Genomic DNA, 14,218 nt, shown 5'->3' with positions numbered 1-14,218 from the left:
CTTAGAAAGTGATGACCACAGTAAGTCCAGTAGCCATCTATCACTGTACATGGTTAGTTTATTGACTCTGTTCCCTGTGCTGCACACCCCAGCTTTGTGAATTATAATGGGAAATTTGTACTTCTTAATCCCCTTCCCCTTTTCTGCCCAGTTCCCTACCTGCATCCCCCTGGAAACCCTCAGTTTGTCCTTAACTCTTCTTGAAGGAAGGCAAATGCACCCTCTTGTGGATGCTATCAGTATCGCTTCAGTTGGCCAACATAGAGGTCTGTCCAGAAAGTATCCAGACATGCACTATGAAAAAGACATTTATTGATAAGAGATACAAGATACAAGAAGCACTGTACATAGGACAGTGATGCCTCAGTCCTTTTCACAGTAGGCACCTTGGGATCTCACACAGTTCTCCCAATCACTATCGGCTGCCCCATCATATTTTCTTGAATCTCATCAATGGTCTGAAATCTCTTCCCCTTCGAAGGTGATTTTAGTTTTAGGAACAGCTAGAAGTTGTAGGGTGCCAAATCTGGGCTGTAGGGGGATGAGTCACTGGGTGATTTGATATTTTGCCAAAAAACTCTGCACAAGACATGATGCATGAGCAGGCGTGTTGCTGTAATGAAGCTGCCCATCACCGGTTGCCCGTGGCTGCAGCTGTTTTCATTGTATTGCTTCTCTCAACTGACGGAGAATGCTGAGGTAGTATTTCTTATTAATTGTTTGGCTTGGAGGGGCATACTGGTGATGGTCAACACCTTCCCAATCAAAAAACAGTTAACGTGGTCTTGATCTTGCTATGATTTTTGGCACGCTTCCTGCGGGCCTGGAGAACCAGGCAACCTCCATTGGGAAGACAGGCCTTTGTTTCCAGATCATAACCGTAGACCCACAATGGATCTCTAGTCATGACCTTGAGGAAATCTTAGCGGTGTCATGGTGAATGGTTTGAATCAAGTCGTTAGTCACTGCAGCATGATGCCGCAGCATGATGTTCCTTCTCTCCGGTAGGAGAGTCCTGGGATGATTCTGCCCTGACAAGTTTCAGGCCAAGATCCTGTGCCAAAATCTCAGACACAGTAGTTCTTGGAATCCCCAGCTCAGCTTCTAGTTCTCATACTGTCAGTCTTGGATCTTTATTGATTACACCCTGGACTGTTCAACATTCTCAGGTGTTCTGCTTGTTGCAGGCCTTCCAGATTGTGAATCACTTTCAACAGATTCTGGACTACCTTTGAAGCATTTGTGCCACGCTTTTATTTGCACTGCACCTGTTGCATTGTCCCCAAAAGCCTTCTGAGTCATCCAAATAGTTTCTGTGGAAGGGTGTTCAAGCTTAATGTAAAATTTGATGCAGATTCATTGCTCTACACCCTCAGTCGTTTTGAATGCGATGGCCACACAGTACAAGTGCTCACTCAACAGTATCTACCACCCCCACTAACTAGTACAGTAGAGTCATCATTGTTCATGCAAGTGTATTCCCGTTGACTCCCCTTGGCTGCCAGATTACATGATGTGGTGCAAACTGTTCTCATTGTTTCAACAATGGCTGGGCTTTTTCTGGACAGACCTCGTACTTCGCTGTGTGACTTTGGGAACCTCAATAAATATTTATAGCCTGTTCCCTTACAGTAGAATTGAGACCATATTGCTTACCTTGTAGCATGTTAGGGTGAAATGAGAAAATGTACATAAAGTGCCTGAGACCTTCTAAGTGTTCAGAAGTGGGCAACTTTAATTTTACCTATCTATAGCAATGATTCTCAGCTGGGTTAGAGGAAAAAATATATTCTCCAATAGAAGCCTATCAGAATTTCTGAGTGAGACCTCTTCAAACCACATGTAATCTCTCCCAAATGGATATTCTTTGCTTTCCCCTCCCCTCAATTCTTGACCTACTACTGTGTTTCAAACAGCTTTTCCTGGTGGGAGACTTTAATGTTGGGATAGGAAGGAAGAAAGCTTGAGAAGTTTTGGTAAAAGTAGTTTCCGGTGTCCCGTGTATCAGATCACTTGGTGAGCTTTACTGAAGCAGAATTTCCTAGCCAAACTACAGAACAGGAGTTCTGGAACTGTAGTATGCATGTACGATAAGTACAGGTTCCTTTGACTTTCTGAAAATGAATGGGAGAAGGGAGAGAGGAGAGGGAAGATTTTGGTGTTTAAGAATGAAGAATCCAGTTGACTTTCTGTAAATTTTCAAGGGTTGCATTCGGCTTTGCTCCGTCTCCTTGCAACTAATTACCCACATTTATGCATTGTGGACGATTGGATCTGTGAAGAGGAAATCACAGGGACCGATGCTCTGTTAAGGCGCATGCTCCTGACTAACAATGCCAAAAACCACTCTCCTGAACAACTCCAAGAAGGTATAGTAAATTGATAACCCTTGTATCCTCCTAGTAGTACAAACAAATGTTAAGCTTCTTAAAATCTTAAAAGCACACAGAATTTTCCTGGGGATACAACAGTGTTTTGGTGAATATATTTTAAGTAATTCTCTTTGCATTTGAGTTTTAATCATTTCATTCTGACATGCTTCTGTCTGTTTCCTTGTAGGTCCTAGGAAACAGGTCATGTGGTTTTAGGAAGGTCCTAACATGGTCAGAAATAAGTGCCATGGAATAGAGCAAGTGGACTTGCTTTGAATGTATGGTGTTCTGGCTCAGCACTATCAAATAGAAATATGTATGTGAGCCACTTATAATTTTAAACTTTGTATAGCCACATTAAAATATTAAAACAGGCAAAGTTAATTTTAGTAATTATTTTATTTAATGTAATATATCTAATATATTACCATTTTACCATGTAATCATTGTAAAAAACTATTAAGGAGATATTATACTGTTTTTCCCATATTAAGTCTTGGCACTCTGGCATGTATTTTATGCTTAGTGCACATTGTATTTTGGACCAGCTGTATTCCAAGTGCTGAGCAGCCAGCTGTGGTCAGAGACTGGTTTCGAGCAGTGCAGTTCTAGAGACTGTTTACTAAGAGCAATCTGCTGGGTGCTTACAATTTATAAAGGGGGCACCCAGAAGAAACTATTGAGAAATGTGAATCCTTCAAATGAAAGCTTTACCAAAAACAGTACTAGGGTATATTTTCATGCTTTGTCTCAGTCAATTTTTAAAATCAGTCTGAATCACCAAGGAAATGACAGTTATCTTGAATTTAAACATGAGATTATTTTTTGTTCTTTATGAAGTGACTACATGTAACATGAATTTTTCTTGATGCTTTTATTTTAAGTATAGCCAAAACTCTGGCTAGGATTGAAAGTTTTACTTTTTTAGAGCAACACTGTTTTCTTGATTTGCTTGGCCTGCAGTCCAATAGAGCAGCAATTTTCACCCAGTATATCGCAACAAAGTTTAAAACGTGCAGTACCTGACTGTTTAGTCAGAGGCACTGACCTCTTTGTCCTTAGATTGTCAAATTGAAAAAGATAACAACAGTCAACAAAAGAATAGCTGGGAATGAATCAAAGTTATACCTATATTTTTGTCAGATCAGCAAAAAACATTTTTGGTGTGCTGTAAAATTTTAGTAATTAGTGTATGTATACCATGAGATAAAAAAAGTTTGAAAATTGCTGTGATAGAGCAATAATACTTCTTATTGGGTAAGCTCTATAGAATTTAGATTGTGACTGCTAAGTTTTCCTTTCAGCATTTTCAGCTGTCCCAGTAAGTCACACACAAGTGATGCAGATTCTGGAACACTTGACTCTACTTTCTGCCAGTGAACTTATACCGTATGCGGAAGTATTAACATCCAATATGAACCAGCTGTTGAACTCAGGGGTTCCGCGGCGAATTCTTCAAACGGTCAATAAACTGTGGATGGTTCTTAATACTGTGATGCCTAGAAGGTAATTTTTCGTGTATTGTTTCATGTAAATAGATAAATGTATAGCAGTGATTATATGCAATAACCTAAACGTAAATGTTAAAAAATTATCGACTATTTGACAATATAAATCCTTTCTGCAGACCATTAAAGAGTTGTTGTAACTTGAATGAAGAGGTTAAACTTTATCTGAAGAAACAGAGAGAAACCTTAAAGTATGTCCAATGTGAGAAGGTTCTTTAAGAGTGAGCCTTCAGGAAGCCACTGTGGCTACTTGTTGCCGGGGTCAGTGCTGCAGTCGTCCTTTCAGTGGCTCCCCGTTTGCTAAACATGGACATAACCTAGAGAGCTTCCAAACCTCCTGACCCCCGAGTTGCACCCCTTGGCAGTGAATCAGCACGTCTGTGGGTGGAGATAAGCACTGGTATTTTTGTAATGATTCCCTAGGTGACATCAGTNAACAGAGAGAAACCTTAAAGTATGTCCAATGTGAGAAGGTTCTTTAAGAGTGAGCCTTCAGGAAGCCACTGTGGCTACTTGTTGCCGGGGTCAGTGCTGCAGTCGTCCTTTCAGTGGCTCCCCGTTCGCTAAACATGGACATAACCTAGAGAGCTTCCAAACCTCCTGACCCCTGAGTTGCACCCCTTGGCAGTGAATCAGCACGTCTGTGGGTGGAGATAAGCACTGGTATTTTTGTAATGATTCCCTAGGTGACATCAGTGTGCAGTAAAGTTTAGAGAGCATTGGATGAATTAGTTTGTCTGTAGTCATGTGATGTTCTACTGGTCCACAGATTGTACCGAAGATACTTGGTTAGCCCTAAAAACAGTACCGGACTGCCCTGGCTGGTGTAGCTCAGTGGATTGAGCGCAGGCCTGTGAACCAGAGGATTGCAGTTCGATTCCCAGTCAGGGCACATGCCTGGGTTGCAGGCCAGTTCCCAGCAGGGAACCCGTGAGAGGCAACCATACATTAATATTCTCTCCCCCTTTCCTTCCCTTCCCCTCTAAAGATGAATAAATAAAATCTTTAAAAAACAAAACGAAACAGTACCGGACTGACTTAACCTGAGAATTTGATTCAGTAGGTCTGGGAATATTTATGCTTTTCAAGTTAAAAAAAATTAAATTAAAAGTACCTAAATTTTTAATAGTAAATATAAGTAAATTAACACATAAAATTAATAAGTGCACATAACTTGAGAAGTTAAATAGTATATAAGGCCTGCCTACACCTTCCCATTTTAGAATATTATTCCCTAGAGGCAACTACTTGCAGCTTTTATCCTTTTTTTAAAAAAGATTTTGTTTATTATTTCTAGAGAGATGAGAAGGGAGGGAGAAAGAGAGAAGCATTGATGTATGAGAGATGCATCTGGAGGCCTGGCCTGCACCAGGCGTGTGCCCCCATGGGGAATTGAACCCCTGACCCTTCGGATCGCAGTCTGGTGCTCAATTCACTGAGCCACACCAGCCAGGGCCAGCTTTTATCTTTTTATTCTGGCATTTATAGTTTCCCATATATATCATAATAATATGCTTATAATTACTATGATTTCCTAACTTTCCAATTTAGAAATTACCTTTTGACTCTGTACTATACAAGATGAAAATTTAACACTCTTACCTCCTTCCTCTCCTCTTCCACCAATACATACTTCCTCCTTCTCCATTTCTTCCAACAAATGTCTAAGAATTTTCACTTAAAGCAATATTCAGTATGCATGTTATTATGACTCTTCCATTCCTGTTTCATAAATGAAACAGTTCAGAGAGGCCCAGTGAGTTACACAGAGTCATAGCAAGTATGTATTACTGAGACTTTAATTCACATTTTAATTTTGTACGCCATGATTATTCCATTACAGTGTTGAAGATCTCTGAAACTACTTTGTGTTTAATGTTTTATCTTCATTTATTTTAGAGACATAACAATAGGTTAGATTTCTATAGATTTTAAATTTCTGAAGTTCATTCACACCAGTTTTCTACTTTTTCCTGAATATATCTTTTTAAGATAGAAAGGACTGGATAGCTACAGATTTCAGTGATAACATAGCTGTTTATGAACGCATGATTATTTTCTCATCAGGCTGTGGGTAATGACAGTTAATGCACTTCAACCTTCAATAAAGTTTGTTCGACAACAGAAGTATACTCAGAATGACCTGATGATAGATCCTCTCATTGTCCTGAGATGTGACCAGAGGGTACACAGGTATGTGTCATCTGAATTTCGTTTTTATTAGAGAGTTGTGCTTTGGAGAGTCAAAGGAATTGAAGAAATTCAGTTTACACTTACATCTGATGTTCTTGCAAATAACTGGCGGTATAACCTGTGAGGTTTTTTTAAGTTGTCTGTGTTCGTGAACTATCTATTCGGTTTCAAATAAAACCTAGCCTTAAAGAAATGTCCTTCTTGGTGTTGGCAACCCTCAATAACGGCTGTTCTTTCTCCCAGAGCAAGACCGGTACAGAGTAATACCGTGTCTGCTGGCATTGTTGAAAAGGCTGTTAAAAAATTAGTTTATTGTGAACCATTAAGTGCATTAAAACTGTGATCTTTTTGGCATCCTCAACTGTGATGTTAGCTTCGTTGAGTCACATTTGTCTATAATTTCTTGCTAATTGCTGAACTTAATTGCTTTGAAGTGGCTTCACCTCAGTGGCAGAATTAATGAATTCACATTGTTAATATTTGAATTTCTAGTTGCTCTACTAAGTAATATCAAATATATATAAGTTGAGGGGCCTTCCTTTAAAGTGATTACCACCTGTGTGGGGAAGTAAGACAATGAAAAGTTAAAAAATATGGTCATAAGTAGAGGAATGGTGTAGTAAATGCTATTAAATGCTATTAAAAGTTCAGGAAAGAGGTAAGGAAGCAGGACCTGAATAGTATTATAAAGAATAAAAATAGGATTTAGATGACCAGATACTATAATGATGGTGATTAGTGGGTCAAAGAAGGTATTGTGGTCAAAAGAATAGTATAAGCAGAAGTGTAGGAGTAAGAATGAAAACGACTTCTGTGGAGGGGTACGTTTTCGGGAACAGACTTCAGAAGTGGAATGTTAGATTGGGGTCACACGGCGGAGGCCCTTGTCTAGTAGGCTGAAGAGGTCTTTTAGGTGGTAACTTAAGAAGGGAAGCTTTATACCAGATGGTTTAGTGGGGAAGGAAACTGGAGTACAGAAGACTAACTAGGATATACTCTGAATAGACTCATTCACCCTCCAACCGCGGGATGAAATTCTTGAAGTGACAAAACGTGCAAAATCAGCCAAATATGAATGGGCGAGATCAGGTTTCATAGGAAATAGGAATCGGAAGACTAACTAGTATGAATGACATTAAGTATCTAATAAAGGAAAAGTAATAGTAAATAACACTGCTAAAACAATTTAGTGGTATTAAAAATCCATTGAAGTAGGTAACTTTTCACCTGAATTGCCCTCCATTTGTTCAGAAGTTGTCAAATTATGCTGTCATATGTATGTAATGGTTTTGTAGCCTGGAATTTTTTAAAAAATATTATTTATTTATTTACTTCTTTTAGACAGAGAAGGGAGGAAGAGTGGGAGAGAAACATCAATGGGTGGCTGCCTCTCACGCACCCCCTACTGGGACCTGGCCACCCAGGCATGTGCCCCGTGGGAATTGAACCCAGGAATCTTTGGTTTGCCGGCTGGCATTAAATCCGCTGAACCACGCCAGCCAAAGGTTCACAAGTTGTTTAAAAAAATCCATGGTACGTGAGGGCATGTACCATGGATTTTTTTAAACAACTTGTGAACCTTTTCTTATGTTAATAGGTATTGTTATATGAATCGGCTACATGGAATCATGGAATTCCACATAGATATACTATGTTAGCCCGGTCTTTTGTTTTGTTTCTTTCGATATTTTATTTGTGCTGTGGTGACTTTTCCATGTATTGTTTCCTTTGAATAGATTCTTAAAAATGGAATTATTGGGGCAAAAGTAATATGCTAATTTTTTAAGACTTTGGATTCCTATTTTAATTCTGTCATCCAGAAATGCTGAACCAGTTTATGTTACCATACTGAGTTTGATGTTGTGCACTTTTCCACACTGTTTTCTAGATTCCCAATTTGAGAGGTGAAAAATGGATTCCCATTTCAATTTATATTTTATTTATTATTTTTTAGAGTTTATTTATTTATTTTTAGAGAGGGGGAAGGAAGGGAGAAAGAGAGAAACATCAATGTGTGGTTGCCTCTTGCTGCACCCCCTGCTGGGAACCTGGTCTGCAACCTAGGCACGTGCCCTGACTGGGAATCGAACTGGCGATACTTTGGTTTGGTTCACAGGCTTGTGCTCAAGCCACTGAGCTACCCCACTGAGCTATGCCAGCCAGGGCCCAAGTATATTTTAGATGAAGTACTTTAATATACTTATTGGCTACTAGTATTTCTTCTTTATACTGCAGCCTACCTTTCTATTGGATTGCTTATCTTTCTTTTACTTAAAGAGCTCCTTCTAGGGGGTGGGGCAGGGCAGGGAATATAAAACAGAAAACTGTACTTGAATAAGAATTAAATAAATTTTTAAAAAAAGAGCTCCTAATGAATATTAGCTCTTTGTGTATCTATATAGCTGGTTTTTCCTTTATTCTATTGTTTTGCCTTTTAATTTTTTTTTAAGATTTTATTTATTTATTTATCTTTAGAGGGGAAGGAGAGAGGGAGAGAAACATCAATGTATGGTTGCCTTTCATGCGTCCCCTGCTGGGAGTTGGCCTGCAGGAAACTGGCCTGCAACCTAGGCATGTGCCCTGACTGGGAATCGAACCTCGATCCTCTGGTTCGCAGGCCTGTGCTCAATCCACTGAGCTACACCAGCCAGGGCCTGCCTTTTAATTTTTAGTATTTTTTTAAATCTAATTTTTTATAAAGTGATCATGCACATGTGTTTTAAAAAATCAAATGTGAAAACATATCTGCATGTAAAAATATGTGATGTTTTGGATTTGCTTTGCACTCACCTTGTAGTGGTGGAGGGAACGGATGGAGGTATAGATGAAATAGACTGGCTATTTGTGGGTGACTGAGTTTTTGGAGGTTCATTATAATGGTCCCTTTTCCATGTGTGTATGAAATTTTTTGTAATACACATTAATAAGTGAATAAACAAGAAGTTTAACAAGAAAAGGGTCTACAGTGAACAGTCTTGTTCTTACTCATATCTACCATGCTGCCATTGCTAAAGCAAAATTTCTCTTTGTCCTCTTTTGACCAATCCCAGTTCCATCTCCAGAGGAAACTTTGTTGTCATAAATGGTGTGTATGTAGCTTTATTTTCTATGTATTTACAAATTTATAAATAGAAATATTTACTTTTTGTTTTGGGTGGTTTTACAATATATTATAGTAGTATATTTTGGGAATTATTATTATTGTTTATTTTTTTTTAAGATTTTATTTTTAATCAGAGGGGAAGGGTGGGAGAAAGAGGGAGAAGAACATCGATGTATGGTTGCCTCTGGCCTGCCCCCTACTGGGAACCTGGCCTGCAACCCAGGCATGTACCCTGACTGGGAATCAAACTGGCAAGCCTGTGGTTCACAGGCCAGCACTCAATCCACTGAGCCACACCAGCCAGGGCTATGATTGTTTTTTAAAAACTTACTGTTTTTGTCTTGACTGGTGCGGCTTGGTTGATTGGCTGTTGTCCTGCAAAGTGAAAGTTTGCTGGTTCAGTTCCCGGTTAGGGCATGTTTGGGGTGTGTATAGGAGGCGACTGATCGATGTTTCTCTCCCTCTCTTTCTTCCCCTCTAAACCAATGAATGAATCAGTCAATCAAGAAACTTTTTAAAAACATTAAAAAACTTACTGTTTTCCACATGGTTTGCACATCAGTGTGCACACTTCTACTTCACTCGTTTTAACTGTCGCATAGTATTCCTCCTACTGTAGGTTACTAGGCCTATCCTCCAGAAACTGATGCAGAATGTCTGGAGTGGAGCTTGGAAGTTTTTTTTAATAAGTACTCCAGGTGATTCCTATCTTCAATTTTGGGAAATGCTGCCATAATTTCTTTAACCATTGACATATTTTTCCACTATAAATACATGTTTATTACAGAAAATTTGGACATTTCATAAAAACCATTGACATATTGATGGGCACTTAAGTTCTTGCAGTGGTTCACACTTACAAACAAAGTTGCAATGCCTGTTTATGCACACATGCCAGTTCTGTGATAGACTGCGAAGTGGCATTTCAGGGTTTTTTATTTTGGGAAAGAATATTTCAATGGGAAAGTGTTACTTTATGGGGAAAGAGTCACCTTACTACTCTTTTCAGGTTTTTCAGGTTCTGTTCAAGTTAAACTGATTGATCGTGCTCGGGCTCATTGATAAATTCGTGTTCTTTCTCACATATTTTCCTTCCTTCTGTATTTAGATGCCCCCCACTGATGGATATTACTCTACACATGCTGAATGGCTATCTTCTTGCTTCCAAGGCCTACCTTAGTGCGCATCTGAAGGAAACAGCGGAGCAGGATAGACCTTCCCAGAACAGTACCTTAGGTTTAATCGGACAAACTGATGGCCCAGAAGTTACTAGAGAGGAACTGAAAAATGCATTATTGGCTGCTCAGGTAATAAAGTAAAATTTAGTCAAAAAGGGCAAGGGCTTCACTGTAAATATAGTCATTTAAGTAGAAAGCATATTATGCTGTCTGTGTGCAAAAGTTGACACATGGTGTGTTCCTTTTGTTACAGAACATGCTGTCATGGAGTTATTACTTCTAAATGTCACATGGACTGTATTACTAAAATCAGGAATAACCTTCAGGACACTAGTGTAATAGCCATTTAAATAAGATTTACATTTTAACAAAAATAAGACTTTGCTCCTTAAAATCAAATGGTGGAAATAAATTAAATGACGAAGACATACAGAACAAGAAGTATGTGTACAGGGGTAGGCAAAAGTAGGTTTACAGTTGTGAGTTCACAAAACAGTTTATCCTTGTATTATTTATTAATTATTGTATTATTTTCTATGTGAACAGCTGCAAACCTACTTTTGCCCCACCCCTATATAATAAAATGTCAAGCAGTGTTAAATACTGTGACAGCATTAGCAATTCAGTTTTATATTTAGAAAAGTTTTACAACAATGTAGAATTTTACTGAAGCCTTAAGTAGCCATTTGGAATAATAAAGGAGATGTAAGATGATTAAATGTTAAGAAATTTGAAGTCTGAAAAGTAGAAATACTTTCTTAGTCTAAAATATATTTTCTGAAATTTTTTCATGGGCAATAAAAGGAATTAGAGCAGCAATAATACATCCATAACCCCTTTTCTGTAATAGGGATATCCAAAAGGCCATGAAATCTGAAGCATTTTTTGGGGGTGGGGGGCCTTGATCAGAAGGACTTGGGTCCCCTGAAGCATTTTTTTGATACTTCAGTTGGCAGAAAAACCTAACCCGATGTGACCTCATTTGTGACAAAACTTGACCTGAATTGATATGAACCTACTTCTGGCCTTTATCCCACTTAATGTGAATATTGGTATGTTTTGCTGCAGAAATACTAATATGTTTGATTATAATGTGCTACCCTCGTCTCTGCTGGAGGTATTATATAATATTTCAGTAAAACTAATTCTTAAATGACCCATGGACATGGACAGCAGGTGGGGATTGACTGTGGGAGGGGGAGGTGGGCAGGGGCAGGGGAGAGCAACGTGAAAACTGGGACCACTGTACTGGAACAACAGTAAAAAAATTCTCAAAAAAAAATCTGAGTTCTAAAATAAATCTGGCCCTCAGAGTTTCAAATAAGACATTGAGAATCATAAAAACCACCGTTTATATAGTGCTTATTATATGTGCTTACTATAGTGCTTACTATATAATATAGTGCTTACTATACTCTAAGTTCTTTATTTATATTAACTCACTTAAACTTTACAACCAACCTACCAAATGTGGCATATTATCATCTCCATTTTTAAAGGAGAATGAGACCCAGAGAGGTGAAACGACTTGCTCAAGGTGACGCACGTAGTAGGTGGGAGAGGCAGATTCAAGCCTGGGCGGTCTGGCCCCAGAGTCTACAAATATAAACAAAACAAAACAATAACAACCTCAAACCAAAAACCCCTCCACCTAAAATGATGATTATAAAATAAAACTGACCTTACTTTATAAGTGATTATAATGTAAGCCTAACCTTACTTTATAATCATGTTCTTAATCAGATGAAGGAATTGTTTTCTTCAGGCAATGCCTATCTTTCAGAGATGAATGTCATATTCTTTTTCTAACTCCTTTCTGCTGGATGAGAGTGACCAGAGTTCTTTACGTGTAAGAGTGTCAAGTAAATCACCAGCCCTTATGAAACTACTGTTCTATGAAATGACACTGCAGCTTGCAGTCTGAGCAGCACTGAGTTGTGCAGGTGGAATGGATGGTAAGGTAGAATCTTTCCTTGCAAAACCAGGGCTTTGAAGAGCCCATTTTCAAATTAAAAGGACAAAGCGTTGGAAAGTGACGTTTAGGCATTAATCATTAATCACCATCTTTAGAGGAATTAATTACTTGGTAGTCGGTTGGGAAGGAGGGCATTGCAGGATAGGATCCTGGGAGAAGTAGGAATTTACAAGGAAAGGAGATTTTGGTGGAAGTCGTTTTTTGCCTAGGGCCTGTTTTGGATGTCACCAAATCAAGAAATTCTTCTAGTAATGTTCTTAACCTGGAGTCCATGGATCTGCCTTAGGGATAGGTATGTGACCATATTAAATACATATGTAATATGTATGTAATTATGCAATGTGTTTTTATATATGCTAATTTTTATAGGGAGAGGGTATATAGTTTTCTGCAGATTCTTAAAAGGGTTTATAACCCTAAAAAAGGTGAGGCCCACTGCCCTGTAGATTGCTGACTTTTTTTTCCCTAGAAGTAACTGTTATTTTATCAATTCTATTTATGTGAAAGCAAAATCAGATTTATTTTCATACATACATCTCAGAAACTTTTTTTAAATTTATTGATTTGAGAGAAAGAAACACTGATTTTTTTCCCCACCACTCATTTTGGCATTCATCGGTTGATTTTCATATGTGCCCTGACCAGGAATTGAACCTGGAACCTTGGTGTATTGGGATAATGTTCTAACCAACTGAATTACTAGGCCAGGGCCTTTCAGAAGCGTCTTAAATTCAGTTTTGTTTTCTTGTAGGATAGTGCAGCTGTCCAGATTCTCTTGGAGATTTGTTTACCTACTGAAGAGGAGAAAGCAAAGGGTGCCAGTCCAGACAGCTTGCTAAGGAATGTTCAAAGTGTCATTACTACCAGCACTCCAAATAAGGGAATGGAAGAAGGAGAAGACAATTTGCTTTGTAACCTTCGAGAAGTTCAGTGCCTTATCTGTTGTCTTTTGCACCAAATGTACATTGCGGATCCCAACATTGCTAAGCTTGTTCACTTTCAGGTCTGTTTTCAAAGAATGATGCTTTACAGTTGAACTTCTGGCGACAGTTTGGGGGTTGAATACTAAATAGGGATTGCTTAGAAACTCGGGATGACACAAATAATCATGCTCCTTTGCAATATGGGCAAAAATGAACATTTTTAGATTTTCTATTAGCCTGTTAAAATGTTCAGGTAATTTATCTCTATACTAGTGCATCAGAAAGGTAAAATGCCAGGATGGATGTAGGGCACGGTAGCCTTCTGAGCAACTTTTACATAAAGGAAATGAAACCTACCTTTATATTTTTATCTGTATTTGACTTATTTTACTTACAACTTTCCCCTTCTTTCTTGTTGAGCCAGGGTTATCCGTGTGAACTTTTGCCTCTGACAGTCGCGGGTATTCCATCCATGCACATCTGTCTGGATTTCATACCTGAGCTTATTGCACAGCCAGAACTTGAAAAACAGGTAACGAGCATTTAGAGCTTTCGGAAAATTTTGATATCTCTCCAGTTATATAAAACAATTTCTAAAGACATTTTTCAGGAGGACATACGATTTGGATTTTGTGTTGCAGATATTTGCCATCCAGTTGCTGTCTCATTTGTGTATCCAGTACGCCTTACCCAAGTCGCTCAGCGTGGCTCGCTTAGCTGTCAACGTCATGGGGACTCTGCTGACAGGTGTGTGGCCAGCCAGTGTCAATGACGAAACTTCCACATAAAGGAGTTAGTGACACTGATTTCTGTGTTACTGATAGTTTCATTTATGCCATTTCTGAAAACTTTTCTATTATAAATGTGATTTATAGTGTAGAGATGAATAGGTAGGCAAATTGTCTCTTTCATTTTGTGAATGACTATGTATAAATTTATAATAAATAATAAGCTTCCCATACTTTA

At 38.5% G+C, this 14,218-nt stretch overlaps 1 protein-coding gene across 3 annotated transcripts in view; it reads left to right on the top strand.

Moving 5' to 3' along the window:
* Positions 1-14,218, top strand: part of INTS2 (integrator complex subunit 2) — a 46,611-nt gene that overhangs the window by 30,761 nt on the left and 1,632 nt on the right. For all 3 annotated transcript variants that reach the window (XM_037069888.1, XM_037069887.1, XM_037069889.1), the window contains exons 17-23: positions 2,205-2,369; positions 3,677-3,878; positions 5,948-6,073; positions 10,285-10,483; positions 13,081-13,332; positions 13,677-13,784; positions 13,894-13,999. In XM_037069888.1, the coding sequence (XP_036925783.1) occupies positions 2,205-2,369; positions 3,677-3,878; positions 5,948-6,073; positions 10,285-10,483; positions 13,081-13,332; positions 13,677-13,784; positions 13,894-13,999 (1,158 nt within the window). The remainder of the gene's footprint in view (positions 1-2,204; positions 2,370-3,676; positions 3,879-5,947; positions 6,074-10,284; positions 10,484-13,080; positions 13,333-13,676; positions 13,785-13,893; positions 14,000-14,218) is intronic.

This window comes from Sturnira hondurensis, unplaced genomic scaffold, assembly GCF_014824575.4.
Source record: "Sturnira hondurensis isolate 20B ecotype Veracruz unplaced genomic scaffold, ASM1482457v3 Scaffold0018728, whole genome shotgun sequence".
Classification (NCBI taxonomy): Eukaryota; Metazoa; Chordata; class Mammalia; order Chiroptera; family Phyllostomidae; genus Sturnira; species Sturnira hondurensis.
The sequence above is the reverse complement of the archived record's forward strand: the minus strand, read 5'-3'. Positions and strand labels throughout refer to the sequence as shown.